This window comes from Muntiacus reevesi, chromosome 18 (assembly GCF_963930625.1).
Source record: "Muntiacus reevesi chromosome 18, mMunRee1.1, whole genome shotgun sequence".
Lineage (NCBI taxonomy): Eukaryota > Metazoa > Chordata > Mammalia > Artiodactyla > Cervidae > Muntiacus > Muntiacus reevesi.
Window position 1 is genome coordinate 47148269 of NC_089266.1, and position 26814 is coordinate 47175082.

At 40.7% G+C, this 26814-nt stretch overlaps 1 protein-coding gene across 3 annotated transcripts in view; it reads left to right on the plus strand.

The window, feature by feature from the left end:
- The first annotated feature begins 11824 nt into the window (after positions 1-11824).
- The window catches only part of TAF15 (TATA-box binding protein associated factor 15), a 29052-nt gene continuing 14062 nt past the window's right edge, over positions 11825-26814 (plus strand). The window contains exons 1-7 of one of the 3 annotated variants that reach the window (XM_065908796.1): positions 11825-11942; positions 18915-18954; positions 20509-20560; positions 20643-20727; positions 20810-20915; positions 22723-22916; positions 24023-24143. In XM_065908796.1, coding sequence (XP_065764868.1) covers positions 11936-11942; positions 18915-18954; positions 20509-20560; positions 20643-20727; positions 20810-20915; positions 22723-22916; positions 24023-24143 — 605 coding nt within the window. In that variant the 5' untranslated portion in view covers positions 11825-11935. Of the gene's footprint in view, positions 11943-12333; positions 12430-18914; positions 18955-20508; positions 20561-20642; positions 20728-20809; positions 20916-22722; positions 22917-24022; positions 24144-26814 lie in introns of those variants that run through there. The other 2 variants (XM_065908797.1, XM_065908798.1) reach the window with 2 other exon arrangements.

Genomic DNA, 26814 nt, shown 5'->3' on the forward strand with positions numbered 1-26814 from the left:
AAAAAAAGTCTAGTCAAAGCTGTGGTTTTTCCAGTAGTCATGTATGGATGTGAGAGTTGGACCGTAAAGAAGGCTGAGCGCGGAAGAATTAATGCGTTTGAACTGTCAGTTCAGTCAGTTCAGTCACTCAGTCGTGCCCAACTCTTTGCGACCCCACGAATCACAGCACGCCAGGCCTCCCTGTCCATCACCAACTCCCGGAGTCTACCCAAACCCATGAACTGTGGTGTTGGAGAAAACTCTTGGGAGTCCCTTGGACTGCAAGGAAATGCAAGCAGTCCATGCTAAAGGAAATCAGTCATGAATATTCATTGGAAGGACTGAAGTTCCAATAGTTTGGCCGCCTGAAGCGAAGAATTGACTCACTGGAAAAGACCCTGATGCTGGGAAAGATGGAAGGCAGGAGGAGACGACAGAGGATGGGATGGTTGGATGGCATCACCGACTCCATGGACATGACTTTGAGCAAGCTCCGGGAGTTGGTGAAGGACAGGGAAGCCTGGCATGTTGCAGTCCACGGGGTCGCAAAGAGTCGGACTTGACTGAGCGACTGAACTGAACTGAAAAAGCAAATGGTACAATGATACCCACCACTGGGGGTCGATGTGGGGTTTAGATGAGTTAATGTGTGTAAAGGTAATTTGAAATCTATTAAGATCTAAGCAAATGTAACGCAGTGTTCTTATCCTAAGGTCGAGGGATTCAGTAGCACACAAGATACTTTTGTATCGTTTAGAAAAAGGTGGGGGGTGGGGATTCCCTGGTGGCTCAGACGGTAAAGAATCTGCCTGCAATGCAGGAGACTCAGGTTTGATCCCTGGGTTGGGAAGATCCCGTGAAGGGAATGGCTACGCACTCCAGTAAAAATTCTTGCTTGGAGAATTCCATGGACAGAGGAGTCTAGCAAGCTACGGTCCAGGCAATTACAAAGAGTTGGACATGACTGAGCAACTAACACTTTGAATTTAGAAAAAGAGGCCACTTGGATGGAAGGATTCTAAAATTTCCTTCAGTAGACTTAGAAACTTGAGTTCTTGTGGGCGGACTGTTTGGAGATTGGCCCCGCCCACCTTCCAACCAGCCAATGAAGAAGGCGCGCTGATTCTGGGCGAACCAATTAGAAGCAAGAGTTCCTCGGGTAGATCAGTAAGAAAAAAACTCCCGCAATGGTTCACAGTTCCGGGAGCGGGCCCTGCGAGGCAAAGAGTTGAGGGCGGATTTCTTTGTAAATTCATGTTCACTCTTGGCCGGTGCCCTTGTGCACATCTGTAGGGAGCATATCTACCTGGAACGGAGATGATGGACAAAGGCCTGGGTTTTACCCTCAGAGAGCAGGCAGCCTGAAGTCAATGTTCTCTGCTAAGGAACGAACAGAGAACCGATTCAGGCAAAGTCCTGGGGTGAACCTGGGGGAGGAAGATTCTGAAAGGTTCAGAATTTAGAAGGGTTGCTAAATCCAGAAGGGTAGCGTGAATATCAGATTAACAAGTCATTTTTTGGTTTCTTTTTTTAAATATTTATTTTTAGTAGAAGGATAATTGCTTTACAATATTGTATTGGTTTCTGCCATACATTAATATGAATCGGCCATAGGTATATATGTCCCTTTTCTCTTAAACCTCCCTCCCACTTCCCATCCCATCCTATTCCTCTAGGTTGTCACAGAGCATCGGTTTGAGCTCCCTCAGTCGTATAACAAATTCCCACTAGCTACCTATTTTACATATGGTAATGTATATGTTTCCATGCTACTTTCTCTGTTTGTCTCACCCTCACCTTCCTCCATTGTGTCCACAAGTCTTTTCTCTGTCTGCATCTTCAGTGCTGCCCTGAAAATGGATTCATCAGTACCATTGTTCTAGATTCCATATATGTGTCTGTGTGTGTATATATATATATATATATATGTATATGTATATATGTATATGTGTGTATATATATATATATGATATTTGAACGCTTCCCCGGTGGCTCATCGGTAAAGAAACAGCCTACAATGTAGGAGATGGGGTTTTGATTCGTGGGTCAGGAAGATCCCCTGGAGAAGGAAGTGGCAACCTGCTTCAGTATTCTTGCTTGGGAAATGCTATGGACAGAGGAGCTTGGTGGGCTAGAGTCCATGGGGTCACAAAAGTGTTGGACAGGACTAAGCGACTAAACAAAAACCACAATGATGTGTCAATGCAATATTTGGGACACATTTATACTAAAAAAGCGTTTGTCATTTATCTGAAATTCAGGTTTAACTGGGTGTCCTCTATTTTATCTGACAGTCCTAGAGAGTGTGTGGGAGGCAGTGTTAGAAGTTTGCAGTTATGACATGGCATATGGTGCCCTTGACCAACAGATGGACTTTCATAGACCAGATGTGGCTTTGCTTTGGGGGAAGAAGCTCTGAGGAGCACCAGTTGGTAAGGACACCAACGGCCCAGCTGGAATCAACACCAGGTTTGCCAATTCTTTCTCCAGGCAGAATGTTTGCCATCCCTTCCTCCAGCACATCCTTGGGGTCCTCCCTTCAGCTGCACTGGCAGGAGAGGGGAAGGCAGGAAGCAGCCATTCTCCAGAGGCTGAAGGTCTGGAAGGAGACAGGCTCAGCCACATGGAGAGCTGACCCTGCTTCCTCTGCATCCCAGGTTAGCCTTGTCCAGAGACCTGAATACTAGCACCACTTCTGCATCTGGAAGTTGACTTCCTCTGCTTTCCTTTGTGTCTTTAAAATTTTTTTAAAAAAATATTTTTACTTATCTGGCTGTGCCAGGTCTTAGTTGCTGCATGTGGGATCTTCTATCTTCATTGTGGCACGTGGGATTTTTAGATGTGGCATTTGAACTCTAGTTGTGGCATGTGGATCTAGTTCCCCCGACCAGGGATTGAACATGGGCCCCCTGCATTGGGAGCATGGAGTCTTAGCCACTGGATCACCAGGGAAATCTCTCCCTTGGTATCCTTGGTTGGATTATTTCTTTTTTTTTTTTTTTTTTTTTGGATTAATTAATCTCATCCTCACCTCTCCCCACTGCACTTCTGCTTGTGGTCACTTGGAGATGCCATCAGACTTGGCAATGTTTGCAAGAGTTTGTGCAGAAGTTTCATTCCACCCCTACCCCCACATCCATCTGGGCGTCAACTATGCCTTTGCGTGGGATATGTCTGTTTCCCAGAAAGACAGTGTGTTAGTACCTGGGTAGCAGGAAGTTCAGTTCCCCATCTGCCTCTGAAGCTTGCTCATAGATCTCGTAGCACCACATTCTATGATCTTCAGGAATCCAGGGGCATATACACCTCCACAATGGATTTGCCGTATGTTTTTACTTTCCAGGACACATCTTGAGGACACTTTGGATGGTATGAAGGAGGGCGGTTTGCCATGTGAGAGGGAGACTGAGGGGGAAAGGAAAATGAGAAAGGCAGGGCAGTTTATTGGAAAGAGAGTGTTCATAGCAAGGGTATCAGAAGAGTGATGGCAGGAGAATGGCTTTGGAACAGGAATCCTTAAAGCATGAATCAAAATCATCCAAAATAATACTCTGGTGACAAGACCATTTATTTATCCAATACCATTATTTCTTCCTCTGGTGGGAGTGGGGGTGGAGGTGGGAAGTATTTGGAACAAATAATAATGGCTAATGCTTGCTGAGAAATTAACATGTACCATGTATGTGCTATGTGCCTTACATAAATCATCTCATTGTATCTTTTCAGCTTCCTTATGAGATAGCTACTCACACAAGCATCTTTATTTTACAGATGAGGAAGATGAGACACAGAGAGATTATACCACTTGTCCACGATCACAAATCTAACAATGGAGCCAGGGTTCAAACCTGCATAATATAGTTCCAGATCTTGGGCCCTAAACACTATATTATCCTGCCTCAAGTTCAAATTTATAAAGTGGAACTCGTGGGAATTCCCTGGCAGTCCAGTGGTTAGTTCCATTTCAAAGGGCACGGTTTGATCTCTGGTCAGGGAACAAAGATCCTGCATGCCAAGTGGCAAAAAAACAAAACAAAACAAAACAACTTACTTAGGGATATACATTAAAGTCGATTGTAGATTTTGGTTTTTAAAAATGCAGTTCTTGGACACCTGCATTAAATCATCTGGAGACACTTGTTAAAAATTCAGATTCCTGAGCCCTACTCCAGACCTACTAGATCACTAAATACTAGAATCCAATGTTTAAGAGGAAAACAGGGAAACTTCCCTGGTGGTCCAGTAATTAAGAATCTGCCTTGCAAAGCAGGGGAGGAACTAAGATCCCACATGCCTCATGGCAACCACGACCATGCAGCACAACTACTGAGCCCGCCCTGTAACTAGAGAATCCAGGCACCACAAAGAAAGATCCCCCATGACGTCAGGGAGACCCCGTGGGTCACAACTAAGACCCACACAACCAAATAAATATTAAAAGAAAAAGGAGGAAAACAGCTCCAGGTTTTCCCAGATTCTGGCTCTCTCATTCCCTCCCTCCCATCTTGGTTGAGCAGGTTCCTGACCCAACTAGTCCTTTCCAATAGCTCCTCTTCAAGGAGAGCTACTTCCATCCCCCCTCCCTGGACTGAGGCTCATTTTAGGTCCACAGTGCCTCCTAGCCCTCCCAGAGCAGACAGGACTTCTGAGGAACTCATGCTGGGGCCGGCCGGCCATTCCTTCCTCCCTGTCAGAAGGCAGCAGCTGGCCATCGAGTCCTCTTCCGGATCGGGACCCTGTGAACCAGTCAGGATGTGTGGACCTGGAAGAGGCCCCGCTGGGCCTCAGTTTCTCTTTTCATAATATGAGAAACAGTCAGCCTGTCTCTGTCCCTTCCTCCTTCCCAGGAAGTGTGCAGAACACAAAGCAGATATCATCAGAAGGAATTCTGGGCTCCGGAGAAAAGTGCTAATGGAGTGATCAACCTCTGAAAACCACAATAATAGGTATAATCAGAGGAATAATGAGGATGTGAGATTAGTTTAGGAGAACTCAAGAGGATGCATTTCCCAGAGTTGTGAGGACTTTAACTGTGATAATTTAGATTCTTTACTGACCTCTGTGTATTTTAAGCTGTGAGTCAATTTTAGAAGCCCTGACTTTCTAGCAACCCCCTCTTTCTCTGGAAGATAAATTTCCTCTTTACAACACAGATGGATGTGTCTCATCAGCCTGGGTCATATTCAAGAGTATACCTGCCTTTCTAATTGCCTGTACATACGCACACATGTCATGATCCTAAGGGACTGGAAGAAGCAAGAAATTTTGTGCAACACAGACCTGGGTTTGAATCTTGCCTTTTTTCACACTCTGTTGACCTTTGCAAATCAACCAATCTCTGAATGTCTGCCATTTAAAAATGGGACAATAGGGGACTTGCCTGGTGGTCCAGTGGTTAAGAATTCACCTTCCAATGCAGGGCACACAAGTTTGATTTCTGGTCAGGTGGGGAACTAAGATCCCACATGTTGCTGGGTAACTAAGCCTGTGTGCTGCAATTACAACTAGAGAGCTAGTGTACTGCAAAGAAGACCCAGTAAAGCCAAAATTTAAAGGGGGGGGGGCATAATAATAATTCCTGCCTTTTCTGTACTGTGCTGTGTTTAGTTACTCAGTCCTGTTCGACTCTTCGTGACCCCATGGACTGTAGCCCGCCAGGCTCCTCTGTCCATGGGGATTCTTCGGGCAAGAATACTGGAGTGAGTTGCCATGCCCTCCTCCAGGGTATCTTCCTAACCCAGGAATTGAACCCAGGTCTCCTGCATTGCAGGAGGATTCTTTACTGTCTCAGCCACCAGGGAAGCCCAACTAGACAATTAATAGCTGTTCAATTTTATCAGGTGGTGGGGGTTGGCGGTATGGACATAAGTGGACATGCATGTGTTCTTCACACGGGTTTCACACTCAGATGCTCTCATAGCCACTAGATACACACAAGCCTGTCCTGCCACAGGACAATAACGTGAACATTCCCTCCCAAATGCTTTCTGGCTCAGAGTCATACCATCAACTCTAACCTTCATCATGGTTTACTCTTCTGGTTTGTTTTTTTACTCACAGCAGGCCCCAGGGGACTTGCCAGGAACACAATAAAAGCCTGGCCAATCTGGCCATGTGCCCCACTTCCCTTCCACATAAAGGCCGTCTAACCGCCAGGCATCTGGCCTGAAAGGCCGGGTCAGGACCTGTTTGGCATCTGTGGCTTTTCTTAAAAGACCTGCTAACAGGAAAGTGTCTGGTTCCTTTCCACCCCAAACAGGAAGGGCCTGCCTCTGTCCAGAGGACAGGGCAGACAGTCACTTACAAGAAACGTACCTCTGTCCAGAGGACAAGGCAGCCAGTCACTCACAAGAAACGTACCCACCTCCAGGCTCTGCTCTGGAGTGTCAGCCTAATCTTTGTGGGAGGGAGTTTGCTCTCTAGGAAGGTTGGAGGTGTGGGCTGTGGGTGATGACGACCCCTGGCACAGAGCAGGCCTAGAGTGTTCAACGAATACTCACTGAACACTTATTCTGTGCTCTGTGGGGAAGTAAGAAAGCCGTAGACTTGGTTTTTGAGATTGGGGAATTTGTAGATAAACCATACCACTTTTTTTTTTTTTTTGCCATTTATTTATTCATTCAATACAAGTTCTCCCTCTCTCACTCTCTCTCTCTCTCACACACACACACGCACACACACACACACACTTTTTTGGGTGTTTACTGTTTCAGGTGCTGTATGAGGTACCGGGGGTGTTCAGAGATGAACGATGCCACCCAATGACAGAACAAGTTGGCCTCTAAGCAGGCAGGCAAGCCTTGAATTGTGTGGTACAGTTGTGAGTTCCACAGGATTTCACAAGTGGCAAAGGATCCTGTGGTCTGGTTTTTACTCTGGTGGGAGTAATAATCTCTCCCTGCTTCCTCTCTTGCCAGCTAGTCTGTTCTCCAGATAGCAGCCAGAGTAATCCTGGTAAAACAGGTCAGATCCTGTTGACCCTCTGCTAAATGGCCCCCTCTACTGGCTTCTCTTCTCATCCTGAGTAAAATCACAGTCCTTGCAGGGTCCTGCAAGGCTCTATTCCAGTGTTGGAAGGGTTGGAAAGCCAGACTGGGTGGAGGCAACTTAGAAACGACCAACAGCAAGAAGACTCTACCAGCCATAGGTTGGAGGGATGAAGGGAAGGAGCCCAGGAGCCAGGGTCATCAAGGGAAACTGGGTCTCTGGAGAGACACCCCCTATGGCAGACAGAGAAGGCGGGGGATGAGGGAGGAGAAATAGCACTCAGAAAGGAGTCTTAGCCACTGGACTACCAGGGAAGTTCTGATCCTCCCTTCTTTCTACTACCTAATTTCCCACCTAGATGCTCACTAACCATTCTAACTGAAGCTGCCACCTAAAGGAAACTCTAAAATTGAAACCAGCCTGCAGTATTCAACTCCCCAAATGAGGACCCGAGGAATGGATCAGGCAGAAACAGACACAGTACTAAGACCTTCCCAGATACATTCTGCTAAATGCTGATGCGTGAAAAGACCTGCTGTCTTCCCTAAGTACAGTGTACATGCTAAGTCGCTTCAGTCATGTATCTGAAGTGGGAGTAATAGCAACATCTCTTAAATCTTCTGCATTGACAGGCAGGTTCTTTACCACTAGTGCCACCTGAGAAGCCCCCTAAATACACAAAGAATCTGCCGGCAGATACACAGAGTGAGGATTAAAATTTGTTGCAGATAATCATCCTCAGGCAAAAGCCTGGAAGGCAGGAGGGTACAGGAGTCAATCTTGAGTCTGTTGGCATTAGAGAAGAACCCCTGGAAAGAAGCCCCAGAACAATGCGAAGCTGGGAGGAGTTCTCTGTTTCACAGAGTTCTCTGACCACAGACACTGTAAGAAGAACAATGAGTTTGGCCCAAAGGCCTGGTCGTGAGCTCTGCTTCTGTCCTTCATTGACTGTGTGAACATGGTAACGAATTTCACTTTCCCAAGCTTCAGTGTTCAGTCTACAAAATGTGCATATCAGCAATATCTATTTCACAGGGCTGTCCAGATTAAAAGAAATAATGGATATATATAAAAAATTAAATGTCACTGCTCTGATTAGATTTCTCAGAAATTCCCCATTGTTTTATATTTAACATCCAAACTCCTCCACAAGGCACACAGGATCTTCAGGATGTGGCTTCTGCCTACTTCTTTCACTTATCACCATTCCCCACCCCTGCAACTCCGCAGACCAGCCAGACTGAATCACTTAGAATTCCCAGAACTTTGCTCTTCCCTGGTGTTTGCAAATAACAGCCCTTTCTGCCAGTTCCTGATATACAGCCCCCAGTTAATTCCTGTTTTTTCTTCAAAGCTCAGTTTAGGAAGCATCTCTTGCGGGAAGCCTTCTTTCATCACCCCTTCACACTTCACATGGGCTAGGTGGTCTTCCTCTGTGTTTTCAGAGCCTCTGCACCCTCCAATTCTAGGACATTCAGTAGTTGACTGGAATCACAGGTTTTGCTGTCCCTCTTCTGAGAAAGCAGTTCCTGGAGGACAGGAGTTGCCTTGCTTTCTGTTTCTCTATCTCTAGGCCTTCTAGGGCCTGACACTTAGTAGACCTCAGGAGATGGCAGCTGAGAGAAGAATGCATGAATGCAAGCATGCATGAATCGTGGTACAAATGTAAGGGGTCCATGATGAGCAACAATTTTTGTATATCCATCTCTTCTTAAATTAGACTTAAAGTGAAAAAAAAATTAGACTTAAAGTGGATTAAAAAATAATTTTTATTAATCAATTAACTTTTGGCGGTGCTGGGCCTTTGCTGTTGTACGAGCTGTTCTCTAGCTGAGGCCTGCAGGGGCTACTCTCTGGTTGTGGTGCGTGGGTTTCACGTTGCGGTGGCTTCTCTTGTTTCGGAGCACAGGCTCTAGGGCACTCGGGTTTCGGTAGTTGTGGCACGTGGGCTCAGTAGAAGTGGCTCCCCGGCTCTAGAGCACAGGCTCAGTAGTTGTGGCTCACAGGCTTAGTTGCTCCTTGACATGTGGGATCTTCCTGGACTAGGGATTGAACCCGTGGCTCCTGCATTGGCAGCTGGATTCTTTATCACTGAGCCACCAGGGAAGCCCTATCCATATCTTAAAATACTTCAATTCTAAAAAAATTTGAAAAGAGGAAGAAAAATCTAGAAGTCCTGTCCTCTGCTCTCCCCACCAGCAATAACCCAATTCTTTCCTCCCTGACTTCTCCTCTGGGTTACCTTCCTTGATATATAAACTGAATGGCTACATCGTTTTTAGTCATGAAAGAATTTTTATTCCTGGGACTTCCCTGGTGGTCCAGTGGTTAAGACTTCGCCTTCTGTTGTAAGGGGTGTGGGTTCGATCCCTGGTTAGGGAGCTAAGATCCCACATACCTCGTGGCTCCTCATGGCTAAAAAACCAAAACATAAAATAGAGACAATGCTGTAACAATTCAATACTTTGAAAATGGTCCACGTAAAAAGTCTTTCAAAAAAAAGATTATTTTTTTCCTTTAACCTTGCTTATTTGAACCTGTCTATAGAGCTCTGTGACCCTCCACATCCAGAGCTGAGCTCACATTCACATTCACATTCAGCATAATGAATAAAGATGACCTCTTGCCTCCTTTTTTTACCTGAAGGCAAAAATTCTCTTTTTTTCTTTTACAACAAGAATTTATCATCCAAATATTAACAGTAATGGCAGCGTTTGTCTTGAGATTCTAAGGTCACAGCGGTCTCTAGCACTAACTATTTCAAAAGTACTTTTGTCCATCTGTTCTCTGTTGTGTGATCCCAATCCAGATGATCCTTTAGCGCCTGAGATTGCTTGAATCATTGGACTGGTCTTCTCATAGTTCTTATGGAATGGCACATAGAAGAACATCAGAGCAAAGACATACAAGTTCCATATGCCATAGATGCCAGTGAAAAAGGCACTATTCCCTTGGACTGTGACATTGCCCCTCTTCCAATGACCTTCAGTCACCTAATGATGAAGAAGATGATGTCATGGCAGCACAGGCCAACGTGATAAGCATGAGGAACTCGAACTTGAAAATTAGCCCTGAATTCTCCTGGCTGGTTTTGCCCATCCTGATGAATCTGAGGTTCTTGCTTCGTTGGGAAAGAATTTGGATACAAAGTGATAGATAAGAAGTGGATTTATTTAGAAAGAAACACACTCCACAGACAGACTGTGGGCCATCTCAGAAGGCAAGAGAGCCCTGAAGGGAGTAATTCTGAACATATCATTCCACCTCCAGCCCCACATGCTCCTCCTTCTGCTTCCTATCACACAGTGAATGACTACCTATCCACCTGTTCAGTGTGGAATTTACCCAGGACTTCTCGCTTTTTTCCCCACTCAAACTGGTCACCAAATCTTGCCCAGTCTAGTACCTTTGTATGTCAGGGATCTTTTCACTCACCTCCATCCCCGCAGTTAAAACCTAAGTCCAGGCCAGTATGATCCCTGACCAGAACTATTCCATTGGTCACCGAATTGGTTTCTCTGCTTTTAGGCACCTCTCATCTCCATACATTCTTCCTATTGCAGCCTGAAAATGCAAATCTGATCTTCCTTTAAAATCATCTGTCAGGAGGTACCCACTGCCTTCAAGATAAAGCACAAACTCTAATGAACTTTACAAGATCTCAGCTCTTTAGCCCCCTACTCTTCTGGCTTCATCTCCTACCACACCCCCCTTGCCGGTAAACTTCAAACATATTGAATCATTTGCTTCATAGCTAGTGAAAAGCACTTTTCCCTTCTAGAGAAGTGACTGGCTTCTAGTCATCGTCTATAGTTTGCTCAGAAGTCACGTCGTCTTTGGAGAAAGTGTACTGTGTGCTCCCTGAGCTTTCACAGACTCATTTCACTTAGGAGAGCTGGAGCCCCCTCGAGCCCCCTCGAGCCTGTACAACAGAATGATCAGACGCACGGGCAGTGGTGTCTGGTTACCGGGATTCCAATTCCACATTGGCCATTTATCAGTTGTGCGACTCAGGGCAAGTGAATTTTGCCTTCTTGTCTGTAAGGTGGGAACAGTATTTCATTAGTCAATTGTGAGAATTAAATGAGATGATGCAAGGTGCCTGACAATTAGAATTAGTTATTATCCTAGAACTCAAAACTAAAGCTCGATTCCTCACCCTGACACATCCTCACGGTTCAGTTTGTGTGTGAATTTTTTCCCCCCAGTCTTTTGGCCTCGCAGCATGTCACATGGGATCTTAGCTCCCACACTAGGCATCAAACTCGCGACCCCGGCATTGTAAGCGCGGAGTTCCAACCACCGGACCGCCACAAGAGTCCCCGTTGTGTGTTATTTTAAGGCATACGTTTGTTCCAGGATCACCTCGTAGTCTGTTACTCGACAAGGTAGTTAACCGGGAGGCGACTTGGTCCGTCAGGACTTTCCTTCTGGGAGCAACTTCCAACGCCCCCAGGTGGTTCAAGCAGTGCTCAGCCAAAACCTACTGAACTAGGGCATACCATTCGAAATCTGAGCGAAAGAAAGGCCTTTTCTAACCATATAACCTATGTTTATAAGGCCTCTTTCTCTTTCGCTTCCTAACCTCGATTTATATTAGATCAAGTCAAGTGAGAAACAAGACTGTAATCAGGACCGAGCGGGTAGGCTCAGCTTCCACCCCCATCCCGATCGCCGCATTGGTACTTCCTCTCCTCAATTCCCTCTCAATAATGGTACCGTCCACGGAGGGGGGAACTGGAAGGGATTCTGAAGTCCTCCGAGTTCGGAGGCCGGTCCTAGCACAGAGTCACCCCTGGAGTCGCGGCGCTGTCGTACCGCCCACTGCCCTCTGATTGGCTGCCGAGGCCCCGCAGTCGAGCCCAGCGCGCCGCGCCGCCTTCACTACAGCTCCGGCCGCCGCGCCGACTGGGTTTGGTATACCTTGTTCTCTGCGGGCTGTGGGGGCTTCACGCCGCGGCCGTTAGTCATGTCGGGTAGGTGACTTCTTCAGCGAGCAGCGGCAGCGGCGAGAAGGGGCCCGGCGGGGTTGGGCCGTCTTCCCGCCCACCGGAGGGCCCCGAGGGAAGCCTCCGGCCCTGAGGGAGGCTGGGGTGGGGGGGCGGCCGCGGCCGCCGCCATGTTGGACTGAAGGGACGCACGCTCCCAACGCTCTCCGTCTGCAAATCTCGGCGGGAGTGCCTCGAGCCCCCTGTCTCTAGACCCAGCCCTTGGAACTTGAGGCGACGTGCCGCCCCCGGGGGAGGGTGTGTGAATCGGGGTGGGGGCGGAGGCCGCTACGCCATCGTAGGGGCGGGGGGAGCCCGTGATTAGAGCATCAGCCGGAGAGAATCGGTGCTTCTGGTTCTCCGCTTCGCCTCAGATCTTTCAGCGAGGCCTCAGGCCAGTCGTCTCGCCGTCTCGTCCCTCACTTTCCCCATCCGTGAAGTGGAGCTGGGCCTTCCTGACTCACCCATTCATCAGGTGCGGGCCTTGATGCTCTAGGAGCCCTTTTTAAAAGGATGTTGCCTGACACGAAATCCTACATGTCGTCATTCATGTAGTAGCCTCCCGGATTCGAGTTGGGGGTGTTTGCATCTAATTCAGCTTCCTGTTCACCCTCCTCTGTCATCTTCTCAGACCCTCTAAAGTTGTCTCCTCACGAGCTTGAAAGTGAGCCTTGTCTATTATTAATGGGCTCGTGTAGATGCTTGTTGCATTTATGTTGAAACATACAAATGAAAGGAAACGCAGTCTTCTACCAAGCACCTAAAATGATTCGGGGACCACCCCCCCGCCTCCCGCCCCCCGCCCCCGACTCCTTGTGTGGAGGAGACAAAGGCCTTGGTCTCATCAGGACAGCCCATTTAGATCCTGCTAAAGCAGAATATACAGTCTGGGAGGTGGATCTGCTCTTTTTTTTTTTTTAATTCAGACTTTAAACGTTTTACTTTGTATTGGAGTATAGCCGATTAGCAGTGTTATGGTAGTTTCAGGTGAACAGCAAAGGGACTCAACCATAGATACACATATATCTATTCTTCCTCAAACCCAGATCTGCCCTTGATTTAGCATTCTTAGGTGCCACACAAGGTCCTCTGTCGTTGGGTACATCACAGGCTGCAAAGACAGACTCAGCTTTCCACTTACTAGAAACCGTCATAAGAGGTGGAAAAGCAGAACACGTCCCTGAAAGCCAGGTGATTGGGATGAAAATGACAGCTGGCTGAGTATTTTACATTTTTTTTTCCCAAGGGAGAACCTGTTGATAGTGAAAAAAACAACCCCTTTTCTCCAAGTAATCCAGTTTTGCAGAAGGGTGGAAATGTGTGACAAAAAGAAGGCAGGCTAAGAGGAGACCATGTTAGCAAGAATGGTTGGATCGAGGAATGATAAACATTCCTTATATTAACATGGATATTAAATCAGAATGTTGATCTTTTGGGGAAAGGGGCAAAAGATAGCTGATGTAAGAGGGTATTAATTGCACAGAATTAATCTCTTTAATTCTTGCTCAGGTGAGAAGTAACTTCTTACCCCGAAGTAGATGTTGGGGTATATTTAATTAGGTGCATAATTTGGAATGAAGTCTGGTAAAGTTCCACAGAAGAACATGTAAACACACTCTAAGGAGGGTGTGAAACCCCTCTATGATTTAAAAGGTTCTTCTACCTTCAGGGAGAAATTTACCATTTCAGTGGATATAGTTCTCATTAGGAACTATTGACCTGTCTTGATTTTTGATGTGATTATTGGTTTAAAGCAGTGGCTTATTTTTGTAGGACTGGGTAGCCTTTATGGAAAATTAAGTTTTAGAGGTGTACTGTTGGCAAAATCTAGGATTTTCAGCGTGTCATAATAGTGTGTGAGCTGGTTAATGCATTATTACTGCTCTTCAAGATTACCAAGACAGTACACATCCTTGTTGTTTGGTAATTTGAATGTTTTTAATACTGAAATTGACTTTTCATGTCAAAAGGAGCTATTTAGTAATTTGCTTGTTTCTACATTAAGTCTACTAAATTTAGAATTAACGTCTACTTAGTGTTAGATTTTGCAATTTGTGTATAAAAATAATACTTTTGACTTGATATAAAAATAGGAGTGATGTTTTTGACTTATTCTTGATGAATGTTCAAGTTAATAAATTTAAAAGAGCAGACTCCCTCCTAAACAAACAGTTTAGGTAAATCTGTTAAACATTGCAAACTATACTTACAAATTTATCAAATTGACTCAACCACTCTAGGTGCCTGACAAGACAGATTTATAAATCTAGTAAAATAAGTGTGTACATAATCAATAAGTCAGAATTGTAAATATTGTGAGTCAGACTCTCAGATAAATATTAGCTGACACCTTTTAAGTTAAAGTCAAATCTGAAATCACTTACACATATAAAAGTTACAAAGTCAAGGTACTTCTTTTGGCAATAGTGCAGACTAAGATAACTTGCAAATATTCTGTCTACAGATAACTAAAAATGCGGGAGCTTAACATAAAACAAAGGGTGGGCTTCTGCTGCCAGAAGTGAAGTAGAAGCCAGCATGGTAGGCATAGAGCTGACTTGGTAGTTTCCCTGAAGAGGAGGGTGTAGGTCACAGTATTCAGAGAGTTGAGTTTATTGCTCAAGTAACTAAGCACAGGAGATGAAGTCTTGAGACCTTTAGAGCCTTGTAGTGGGAACTGAGACTCTTACATAAACCTTGGATGTTTAAAGGACTGTATCTTCAGTGAAAGAATGAACTAGGAAAAAACCTTCGTATCAGCATAGGAGATAACAAACCTGGGCCTTGAGTAAGAGGGAAAAAAGTCTTTCCAAGAATTTGTAACCTGGGAACTGGGCTTCATAGTTTCAGTGTACATTTAGACTAGTTATGAGATCCAGGAAACCTCAAGCCAAGAAATTTAATGTAAAAGTTTGTTCTAGACTGGCACTGATAACCTTGGGGTTCTTAGTAGAAACAAATGAAAACCTTTTTTGAGTAAATTTCAGGGTTTGGATCACTAGGAATTTTATGGGAAAAACCTTGCAGTTCACAGTAATACATTGCAGAATTCTGGGAAACAGCTCACCGAAATGAGTGACAAATGGTATTTGAACCCCTAATTAGATGGTTTGGACAAGAGTATTAAAGGTTTAAAATTATTGAAAACCTAAAAAGGAATCAGCCCTAAGACCAAGACTTGAAAAAAGGTTACATAGATTTGAAAAAGAACCAAGTGTAACTTCTAGAGGTGGAGAAAGTGTCTCAGTTGAATTGCAGATAGACCTAGCTGGAAGAAATAACTAGTGAGGTAGGAAATAGATGGGGTTTAATTAGCAATTACCCGGGATTCAATTCAGAAGGTTAAAATGAAGATTGAGAAGTTAGGGAATCTGGGAGGAACTGTCCCTGGTGGTCCCGTGGTTAAGACTTGGCGCTTCCAGTTCAGAGGGTGTGGGTTTGATCCCTTGTTGGGGCACTAAGATCCCACATGGTCTGGAGTGCAGTCAGAAAGTTTAAAAAAAAAAAATCGTGGAAAGTAGATTGGGAAGCTCTGATATACATCTGAGTTTGAGAAGGAGAAAATGGTAAGTGATAGTTGAGAATTTTCCAAAATTGATGGATCAAGAAGCAGTAGTCTCAAACATGAGACATAAAAGTCAGTTCATACTCATACATAAATGTGAGACTATGAATTTATGAAATACCAATAGCAAACCTAGCAGAAGAAACAGGGAAATGGTAAGATTGGTAGATTTCTTAAAAGTTTTAAGAAGCTGCTAAATACTGAAGTGATCTTTGAAGTTTAGAGGAAAAATAATGTGTGACCTTGAATTTTTTATCCAGATAAAAGACAGTACCACTTTCAGGCGTTTACTGAAGGAACTCATAAAAAGAAATCCAGAAGGGAGGAGTAGGATGCAAAAAAATGTAGAGGAAGTAAATGCAGTAGATAAAAAAGTATTGACTGGGATTTTGAAGATTAAAATGATTACATTTAGAGTTTTTACAGTGGAAGCAAATGATACAGGAAAAAACATGGAAACAAAATAATAGATGAAGGCTGTAATTGGCATTATAGCATTAAAATTCTTATATTCTAGTGGAGGTTGAAGATCATTTTGAGCTTTGTCAAAAATGTATGTTAAAAATTGAACATAATCTTTAAATTAATGAATGGTAATTTATTACAAGAACAGAATTTGAGCATCTAAAGCAATAGAGGGAAAAAGAGGAAAATCCAGTAGAAGGAAGCTAAGGAGTTGGGGGAATAAAGGCCCTGGTAAGTAGAGAGTCCAGTATAGGCTACTAGGAATAAATAAAAAGTAACAGTAGTGAAAATATGAAAACATCAATTGAGAGATTTTCCACATTGGGAAAAATTGATCTAGATACATGCTTTCAAAAATGATACAAAAAGTGAAAATGTTAGTCACTCAGTGATGTCCCATTCGACCCTGTGGACTGTAGCCGGCCAGGCTCCTTTGTCCACGGGTTTATGCAGGCAAGAATACTGGAGTGGGTAAGAATTCCCTTCTCCAGGGGATCTTTCCGACCTAGGATTCGAACCACGAGCTTCTGCATTGCAGGCAGATTCTTTACCATCTGAGCCACCAGGGAAGATGTCTAAAGCATCAGAATAAGAAATGTTAACAAATATAGAGATAGAAAAAGACTAATCAGGCAAACATCAACCAAAAGGAAGATTGCTTGGTTACCAGTCAAAAGAAAGTTTGGATATTTTTTTTTTTTTTAGTTTGGACATTTTTTTTTTTTTTTTAGTTTGGACATTTTTAATGATAGTCTTCATGTAATGTTAAAAGGAAATTCACCAGGAAGGTGTAAATATGTACTTTTATGGGCCTGACAGTATAGCCTCAAAATGTAGAAGCAAAAAAACACTGTTAGAAGAAATTGACAAATACAGAGTCAGACAGGGAATTTTAAGTTTAAACATACCTCTCTGTGTAATTAATAGATCAGGTAGATGAAACAGGAATAGGAATGATAGAATTAACAAGCATCTTACAGACAGAATTCTTTGAACATTTAGAAAATGCAGTTCTTTTCAAGCACATAGGGGGCATTTATGAAAGTGAAAGTATTTACCAAGGGGAAAAGCAAAATCATGACAAATACCTAGAATAGAGAAAATACCTTTTCTGGCTGCAGTGGAATATAATTAGACAGAACCACAAAGAGTATCAAAACCCTATACACTTAGAAGTAAAAGCACTTCTGAATAATTCATGGGCCTAGATATAAGGCTCAAGTGTCAAGTGCTTAATAATGAGCAGTTGTTTGAAATGCCTTAGAATTTAGTTTTTGTCATACAGTTTATAAACTGATTTTCTCTGAAAGCAAAACATGTATACTTTTTTAGTCAAGTATACTAAGGGCTAGACTTGTTGGTCAATATGCTTATTTCTGTGTTCTAGAGTTTTAAAGTCAGCCAGCTAAAGAAGTCATATTTACACTTTCAGAGAGCAGAAGTGACTGGGTTAAGAGGTCTGATTCTTAATAGATTAGGGTCCTGTAACATGTATGCTGTGTACTTCTATGATTCTTGCCTAAGCCAAAGTATAATAAGATCTTGGACTCTGTTGCTGGGAGAACCCACATCAGTGCCTTGGGATATAATTTAACCTAAAGCTTTATATCCCCAGTGTTGTATATTTGTTTCACTTGTACAGTCCCTCCTTCCACTGTAATCCTTTTTAGTTTCTGAATTGGTTGAAACTAATTTCCTTTGCCATTTGATAGAAGCATCTAATCTTTTAGATACATTTGGTCTTTGAGATACGTCTAATCTTTTTATGATCCAGGTAGATTCTATATTCTTTTCGTATATTTCTTATTTGATTGTTAGCTACAAATCTAGTCATTTTATTATTACAGGCTTGTGTGTGCTAAGTCACTTCAGTCATGTTCGACTCTTTTACAACCCTATAGGCTGCAGCCCACCAGGCTCTTCTGTCCATCGAATTCTCCAGGCAAGAATACTGGAGTGGGTTGCCATGCCTCCTCTAGGGGATCTTCCCGAGCCAGGGATCGAACCCATGTCTCTTAATGTCTCTTGTGTTGACAGGCAGGTTCTTTACCACTAGCACCACCTGAGTTATTATGGGCAGTGATGCACAATTTTTTTCCACCTTGGTTAGCCACCAGGGAAGCCCACTTCTCTTTGCTAGTAGCTAAGTCATGTCCGACTCCTGTGATGATACTGTGGACTGTAGCCCACCAGGCTCCTCTGTCCATGGGATTTCCCAGGGAAGAGTACTAGAGTGGGTTGCCATTGCCTTCTCCAGGGGATCTTCCCGACCCAGGGGTCAAACCCGCAACTCTTGCATTGGCAGGCAGATTCTTGACCACTGTGCCACATGGGAAGCCCCAATTCTTTTACTCATCACTAATAAAGGTATGTCATTCATTTGAATCTGAGGAGAATCCCAAAGGATATATACTAATTGCCCAAGTCCCTGAAAGCTTTGATAAAGTTGGGGTTAAACAGCTGACTTAGCTTTTTACCAAGTCTTCAGAGATGTTTTTGTGGCTACTGACAGCCAGAGCAATCCATTCTAATCCAAGGGAGTGGTGTATGTTCTTAGACTGTGTATTTTCCTTTTTTTAATCCTGATTAGTTTTAACAGATGTCTTTTTGTATATAAAGATAATATAGCTTGAGCTTTTGAGTTTCTGTTAAAAGGATGGGTTTTTCACTGATTGTTTCTCACTTATTTACTTGATTTTTGTGACATCAGGACATATTTGTAGAGTAGTTGTTTTCAGAGATATTACTGTAAATAGCCAATACTGTTGACACAGATTTTTCCTTGCACTGTATTTTTAACTTCTAGTTTTCCTTTCTCTAGTTACTTTTTATAATATTTTCTTATCACATTTCATCTGTAAGAGCTAAAGTCAGCCTTTGAGGGAAGCCTACTTTTAAATAAGATTAAACATTCTTTTTATGTGTTTTAGATTCTGGAAGTTACGGTCAGTCTGGGGGTGAACAGCAAAGGTAAAGTATATGCACATTTCAATAATACCATGAATGAGTAGAACGGAGAAAAAAAGATATATTTAGTCAGGTGTCCCTCTTGAGATTTGGTATCTTAACATCTTAAAGAGTTAAATATTAGCTTGTCGAGGGGAAAGAATTGACCTAGGTACATAGGTGGTGTAAAATATTTTTCTTTTTTTAAAAGGCTATTTGAATCAGTAAATATAGATGCCCCCTAGAGATTAAAACAAATCTCACAGGTATTGTAAAGATTGTTTCCTTTAAGAAAGTTTTTCGCAGAAATCATTATTAAAAGGATTTAAGCAGTTAACTATAACAGCTTCTTAGAAAAAGAATCCATTTTTTGGATTGTGTATAGTATGCTAACGTGTTTCTGGAGTGGATTTTCTTGAAGCGCTATGATAGAAATGTTTAGTGTTTTTAAAAGGCTCCTTGCTATGCTCACAATAAAAAGTCTGTTTTTATGTGAATACATTCACATGTAGTAGGATTCTCTTGCTTAACAGAAATATAGCCTTTAACTTGTACTATAAATGTTTTGTAGCTCGGTGTGAGATTTTCAGGAGAGCATCTCAGATATCTTCTGTCATCAAGTTTTAAGCTTAGTGAAAACAAAACTGATTTGACTTTTTTATTCTCACAGGATAGACTCTCGTAGTAGGCAACTGGCAAATGTTTATTCAATGAAATATATTTTATAAAGTTAAATTCTTTTAGTACTTGATAGCTCTAAACTAATAATTTATTTGGCAGATGTTTTTATTTTTCTTTGGCATATATTCAGAAAAGTTTATTTCTGACTTGTTAAAGCTTATATACAATAACATTAAAGAAAGTTCAAATATGAGGAAGCTATGCGTATTCATTCAGTTAAAAACTGTATGCCAGGCTGTGCTGTAACGCGGCGGGTACAACATACTTTTACTCTGTGATAGTGCTCTGAAGATATACATACCTCTATTACTGAGGCACTAAAAATTGGACATTTAGTGCCACACTGTGCCTTTTCTAGGATCTTAGAGGCAAGTTAAGGTAAATGGTAGGAAGAAATTAATCTGTCAAAGCACAGTTAAATTGATTGAAGCTCTACTTAGAGTCTTTTTTTTTTTTTTTCTTTTACTTCTCATATTTATTATGGGTCTTGCTACCATTCTATCCCCAGCCTCCTACCCATCCAAGCATAATTCTCTTGGGATTTTCTAGCTCTGGTGGTAAAGTTTTTTTTTTTTTTCCCTGCACAACAAGCTTATTTTTATTTATTTTTATCTTGGGCAGCGTTGGGTCTTAGGTGTGGTGAAGTTTTTTTTGTGGGAGATTGTCAAAGCAAAACTTCTGGTGATTGACAATTCAAGAGGTCTTGAAATGACTTTATTTATGTCTTTGACTGTCTTTGGTTATCACCTTTTGGTTAGACTTTAAGAGGTAGGCAGATTGACCATTTTTCAGGAAAGAAGATTGTATTTGAGTTGATAGTTGAAAATAAGGATAGAGTTCTTTTAAGCTTTTAAATTCTAGCACATTTCTTTCAAGTAGTATGTCTTTCTTTTACAGTTATTCTTCCTATGGAAATCAAGGCAGCCAAGGTTATGGACAAGCACCACAAGTAGGTTAAATATAAATTGAGTTCTTTATAAATAGTTTTAATCTTAAATATGCAATGAAACTTGTATTTATCTAAATTTCAGAGCTATTCTGGCTATGGGCAAACTACTGACTCTTCATATGGACAGAACTATAGCGGCTACCCCGGTTATGGACAAAGCCAATCAGGTTGGACTAATTTGTTAAATTTACTGTTTTAGATGTTAAAAAATCAGAACCTTTCCTAAATGTGTATCCATTCAATCTTTAGGTTATTCACAGTCCTACAGTGGTTATGAGAATCAAAAGCAGAGCTCATATAGCCAGCAACAGTCTTACAATAACCAGGGACAGCAAAACATGGAATCATCAGGAGGGTAAGGAAACAGTAAAGTACTGAGGTTGTGTTGGGAAGTGAAAAGAAGACTTTGGGCATTAAACAGTTTTCCCTAAAAAGTCCTTGCTTTAAATACTTTTTTCAGAAAAGTGTTGATGAAGTATGAATTTCATAGTTTTGTGTTATAAAGAATGTGGAAATTATCAGTTGATATTTTGTTCTTTTCATGTGTTACTTATAAAACTAGTGCAGCTCTAAATGAATGCAGATGATTTAAATGTTAAAAAGTAAAATTTGGACCTCTGCTTTATATGTGAGATGAAATAAAAAAGCTGCCTATAAAGACTTACCAATGTTTACTTTTTATTTCCATTTTATTTTTTAACCATTTTAATGTCTTACCTTTTCAGGGACAAAAATATTAAAGAAAAGTGCCAAAAACTATCCACATATTTCAGATACCTTAAAAAATGTTTTAATTGTTAATATAGGTAGGTGAATATTAGCAATTTTACAGGTTTTTTTTTTAATAATTTTTGGATTCGAGGAGCCTGTCCTTGTTATTAGTTTTAATAATAGCAACTTTTTTTTACTGTGCTTTACAGTTTCTGAAATGCTTTTGCATTTGCTAATTTAATTGATTCTGTTTTAATTACCACTGAGATTGTTAAGATTATATTAAGCTAAAAAGTGAGACAGAAATGGAAGTCACTAGTATTTTTGCCTCTGCAGGGAAGAAATTATTATAAGTGAAATTCAGTTAAATAAAAGCATTGGGAAAAAAAATTAGGAAAAGATTTATGACATCACATTTATCAGTCTTAATAGATAGGAGAGTGCTTTGAAAAGTAGAAATGGAATACAAGCATAGGGAATACTGTCAAGAAAGCATGTTATATTAGAAGGTTCTTCAAGTCCTTATGGAATACAAGTGTAGGGAATACTATCAAGAAAGCGTGTTATATTAGAAGGTTCTTCAAGTCCTATTGGTTAGTTTTAAATTTAAGGAGAATCTTTTTATAAGGATACATTTTTGGAAATGAGACATCTAAGTGTGGACCAAAGAGAAATGTTAGATTTGGTTTAAGTCATTCTCAAGGAAATTGTAGGATTCTGACCATTGTTGTGATGGTCTTTGGATAGGGAGTTGGGGAATATACTGATCTTTATTAGATATTTTGATCATTTGATGTGACATAAGATGTGACAATTAAGATAGGAGGCCAGTTTTGTTCCCACTCCCTTTTTTTTTTAAGTAGCTCAAAACGTTAGAACTCAAATCCAATGAAGTATTTCTTTCAACACTCCCATCCTGAGAGCAGGTAATTAATAACCATATTGCTCAGAACCTGCTTAGAATTTTTTTTTAAATGGCCAGAGATAATAAAGCAGTCTTCTTTGATAGTTAGACTTCTTTTCAGTTAAAAAGTGGCATCAGAAAGCAACTTCCTTCTTCCTACTCAACAGACTAAAAATTTGAATGATTTATTACTATTTTCTAATAGCAATATTTTGTACTATTGGAGATGCTTAGAAGAGTATACTAATGATAAGGTTCTAAAGATAAGAAAATAGTCCCCAAAATATTATTAAATATGATTTTCTTGCTTCTCTATAGTTTTCAAAGGTGTGTGCTTTTTCTCATAATGCAACACCTCTTCAGTGATAGTAGAATTATTGTTTGAAAGTCATTCCATTGATGATAAGTTTCTCTAGATGTAAAAGCTAGATGATTCTCACCAGAAAGGAGTAGTAAATGTGGTTGAGGTCTTATAGCAATCACTCAGTCAGCTTAACTACAGTAAACAGTCCTGTAAAGTCACTTAAGTTGTTGATCTCTGTTTTAGCCAAGGTGGAAGAGCACCTTCATATGACCAGTCAGACTATGGTCAACAAGATTCATATGACCAGCAGTCAGGCTATGATCAACATCAAGGCTCTTATGATGAGCAGTCAAATTACAATCAGCAGCATGATTCCTATAATCAAAACCAGCAGCCCTACCATTCACAAAGGGAAAATTACAGCCACCACACACAAGGTAAGATATGCCGACCCCTTATTTTTTTTAACCTTCAGAGAATTGTTTGTATATTGAACTTTGTTTTGACAGACCCAATACAAATTACAGATTTCAACTGTAAACATTTGGAGTTACCTTGAACATATGTTCTCTCTCATATCCATCAAAGTTAGTTTCTTAGGTTGATATTTCTGAATTTCTTGGAGACTCCAAATAGTCATGTGATTTTTTTTTGCTGGCTAATTTAAAAAATTTCCTTTGTTGTCTCAATAAAGTGATCAGTTGACAATGCTGCTACTGCCTTTTTTTTTTTTTTAATTTGAAAATTTTGTATTTTTTGGCTGCACCATGAGGCATGTGGAATCTTAGGTTCCTAACCAGGGATTGAACCCTTGCCCCCTGCAGTGGAAGCACAGAAACTTAACCACTGTACCACAGCAGGGAAGTTCACGCTACCAGTTCTTTTTGGTGGTGGTGCTGTATGTGATTTGAGAAAATTATGATCCTCTATTAACCTTCTCTAACATCATACCACTTTATCTTTACTGTGGTGTTTAAGAATCTGACCAGCCATGGAAATGAATGCTTCAAGGGCAAAGGTCCTGCCTTACTCATTTTTGTACCTGCTTAATATTTGTTGACTAGTTGAATGAATGACTTAGCAACTGAGTAAAAGAGAAAGTTCATTCACTAAATACCTTACTCAGTGAATATATTCACTACTGTTTCTCAGTTTGAAAATCTGGTTATTCCTTATTTGTGTTTTATTTACATTCAGATATTTTTGATGTAGAAAAAAGTAGCTTTTAAGATTAGGGTGTCCTTTTAATTAACTAGGATTCTGTACCTAATGTACTTAAACTATTTCATGTTACCATCACATGAAAAGGTGATAACTATGTCACCATTTTGCTGTCTGACTTTGGTAGAATGGAATTTGACACAGGTATAATTCTCATACATTTAATTCCAGATTGTGTTATGGTGACTTGCATTTGAGCTTTGTGCACAAGTGCCATTTTCTGAAGATGATTTAAAGAGCCATTTAGGATTGTGTTGTGGAAAGCCTTTGTCAGAAATTTCAAGTTACTTATGTTTGTTTGTATTAATTTTCTTTTCTGTAGATGACCGTCGTGATGTGAGTAGGTATGGAGAAGATAATAGAGGATATGGCGGGTCACAGGGAGGAGGTAGAGGGCGTGGGGGATATGACAAGGATGGAAGAGGTCCTATGACAGGATCAAGGTAAGTTTTTAGATACGGATGCCTACGTTACTTTTTCTTTTTTGAAAACATTATTTAGCTGGTTTGATTCCAGATGATTTCGTTAAGATGCCTTAAAAAGAGATTATGTTCTAGGCAAGAGGACAGAAATTCAAATTTTATTTTCAGTGTTAAGATGTCACATAAATTACCTCAAAATAGATTTTCTTAGCAGTTAGTTTTTGTTGTATTAAAACCAGTGGAGAAGTCCCCTGCTGTAATGTGGTTAAACCACTCAACTATGTTTTTCATGCCAGAGCTATAGACTCTAAACTCATTTAAAAGATGACTCTGGGAAATCCAAGTGTTTCAATCTGTAGAAAGTAAAAGGTAAGTTTAGAATTCTAGATTAGAAGGTAGAGAGACTGTTTTAATCTTGAATCCCTTTGGGATGGGAAAATATTAGGAAGCAATAGCAGAGTATAAAGTTGAGGTTGGCAGAGGAGAGAAAGATTGTATATAACTGAACTATTTTGCTCCTATTTTTAAGTAAATAATTACTGAAATAATTAGTACACTGTCACATACCATTGTGTATTTTGTCTAGACTAAGCTGTGGAAAAGGAATGACTTTAATTCAGCTTTCCTTTTTTTTAATCGTTATTTTTATTTTAGGTTTTGGTATTTACTTATGGCATATGTTATGAAAGCTGATTTTAAAATTACTTTCAAGTATATCTGTAAATTTAGCACTTTTGCTCTAAAAACAGGAATGAAAAAATAGTTGGCACTTACTGTCCTCAGATGAAATTTGTACATGGCAAATTTCATGTATAAAATATACAGGCTTAAAGGATAATTTGTGTTCTTTGGGAATTGAAATTGTCAGCAGCATGTTAACTGACAATAATATATCAGTACTCTTTTGCTTCTTAGGGACTGAGTGTCTGTTCCCTGAGGTGACCTGAGAAAATCAGTTACATACAGCACTGTTAATTTTTCAACTGAGCCAGGAATTGTATCTCACTGACTTTTTCTGTTTAGTGTACAATGCTTTGATCTAACAAATCTAAAGTCTAAACATATTTGAAAAACGTTTGTAAGACTTGAACATTGAAAGTTTTGATTAATAGCTTAAGTCAGTGTATTAAGGTAAAGCAACTATGTTGTATGCCTCTTTGTTATCAAAGAGGATAGTGTACCATCATGTGGATATAAATGAACAGTGTACAGTGACACAGTGCTTACTGTCTATCCATAGCTTCCTCCCCTCAAACAGCATCCCAGACAGGATAACTAATAGGTTATGTGATTTTTCCAGGTAATATGTTTTAGATCAGTGGTCCCCAACCTTTTTGGCACCAGAGACTGGTTTTGTGGAAGACAATTTTTCCACGAACTGGGATCAGAGGGGGATGCTTTTGGGATGATTCAAGTGTTTTTACATTTATTGTACACTTTATTTCTATTATTCCATCAGCTCCACTTAAGATCATCAGGCATTAGATCCTAGAGGCTGGGAACCCCTGTTTTAGATAATTGGCTGCCTTGGGATGCTATATGTTTTATAGTATATCATAAGTTTAATTTTCTTCATAAGGAGGTTATAATTATATGTATAGATTGCCTGTTAAATTATGTCTGTCTGAGAATAGTAGAATCCCACTTTTTAAAAGCAAGAGGGTAGGGAAGTCTTTAAAAATATGTTTTCAACTTTGATAGATGACTTATCTTAGGATCAAAGAGTTGAAGGACCTTTCCTAATAAAGGAGGGAAGATCCGTATCTTAACCATCCCAAGCGTTTTAAGCACTTTGTTGATTCTTTGGCAACATATTTCAGTATAATTTTTGGCCCATGAGCTAAATTTTTGATTTTCAAACTTTTATTTAACCTTAGAAACTCTTCAAACAAAATCTTACATACAAGCCCAGTATATGTTAGGTCAAAATGTCTGGTTCAGGTCAGGGTAGAATTTGGGGGTGGGGAGGGGTTTTGCCCAGTTGCTGTCTATATACATACATATATGTGTATATATATATATATATATATATATATATATATATGTTTATACACGCCCTCCCTCTCCCTCTCCCCCCCCCACCCCACTAGTAAATGGAATGTACATAAAAGGCCTTTTTAAGAAATTTATGTGGTCGATTATGTTTATTTTCTATATTGGGTTGGCAAACTATGTGAAAGGCCACATAACAAGTAATTTAGGCTTTGCAGGTCGTGCGTTTTCTGTTGCAGGTGCTCAGCTCTGCTCTTGTAGCACCAGAGCAGCTATAGACATTATATAAGTGAATAAACATGGTTTTGTTCCAATAAAACTTAATTTATGGGTACTGAAATATGAAGTTCATGTAATTTTCATGTGTCACAATATCTTGTTCAGGATATGATTTTTTAGCTTACTTATAGGAGTAAAGTATTTTTTTTTTTTTTTTTTAGGAGTAAAGTATTTTTTTTTTTTAAAAAAAGGCCCAGTTTCAAGGCTTGCTTTCCTGTACTTGGTTTTACATTTAAGTACCAAAATACACAAACATCTTTTGTTAGTCTTCATTAACACTCCCATTTTTGTTTGTAATCATCTTATTTAAAAATAGCAAGATTGAAAATATCCTTTCAGGGCTGTTTGAAGAATATCTGACATTAGTTGGGTTTATAATTAAAGAAGGGGCACAGTTTGCTGGTGAAGGTGGGATGGGTGG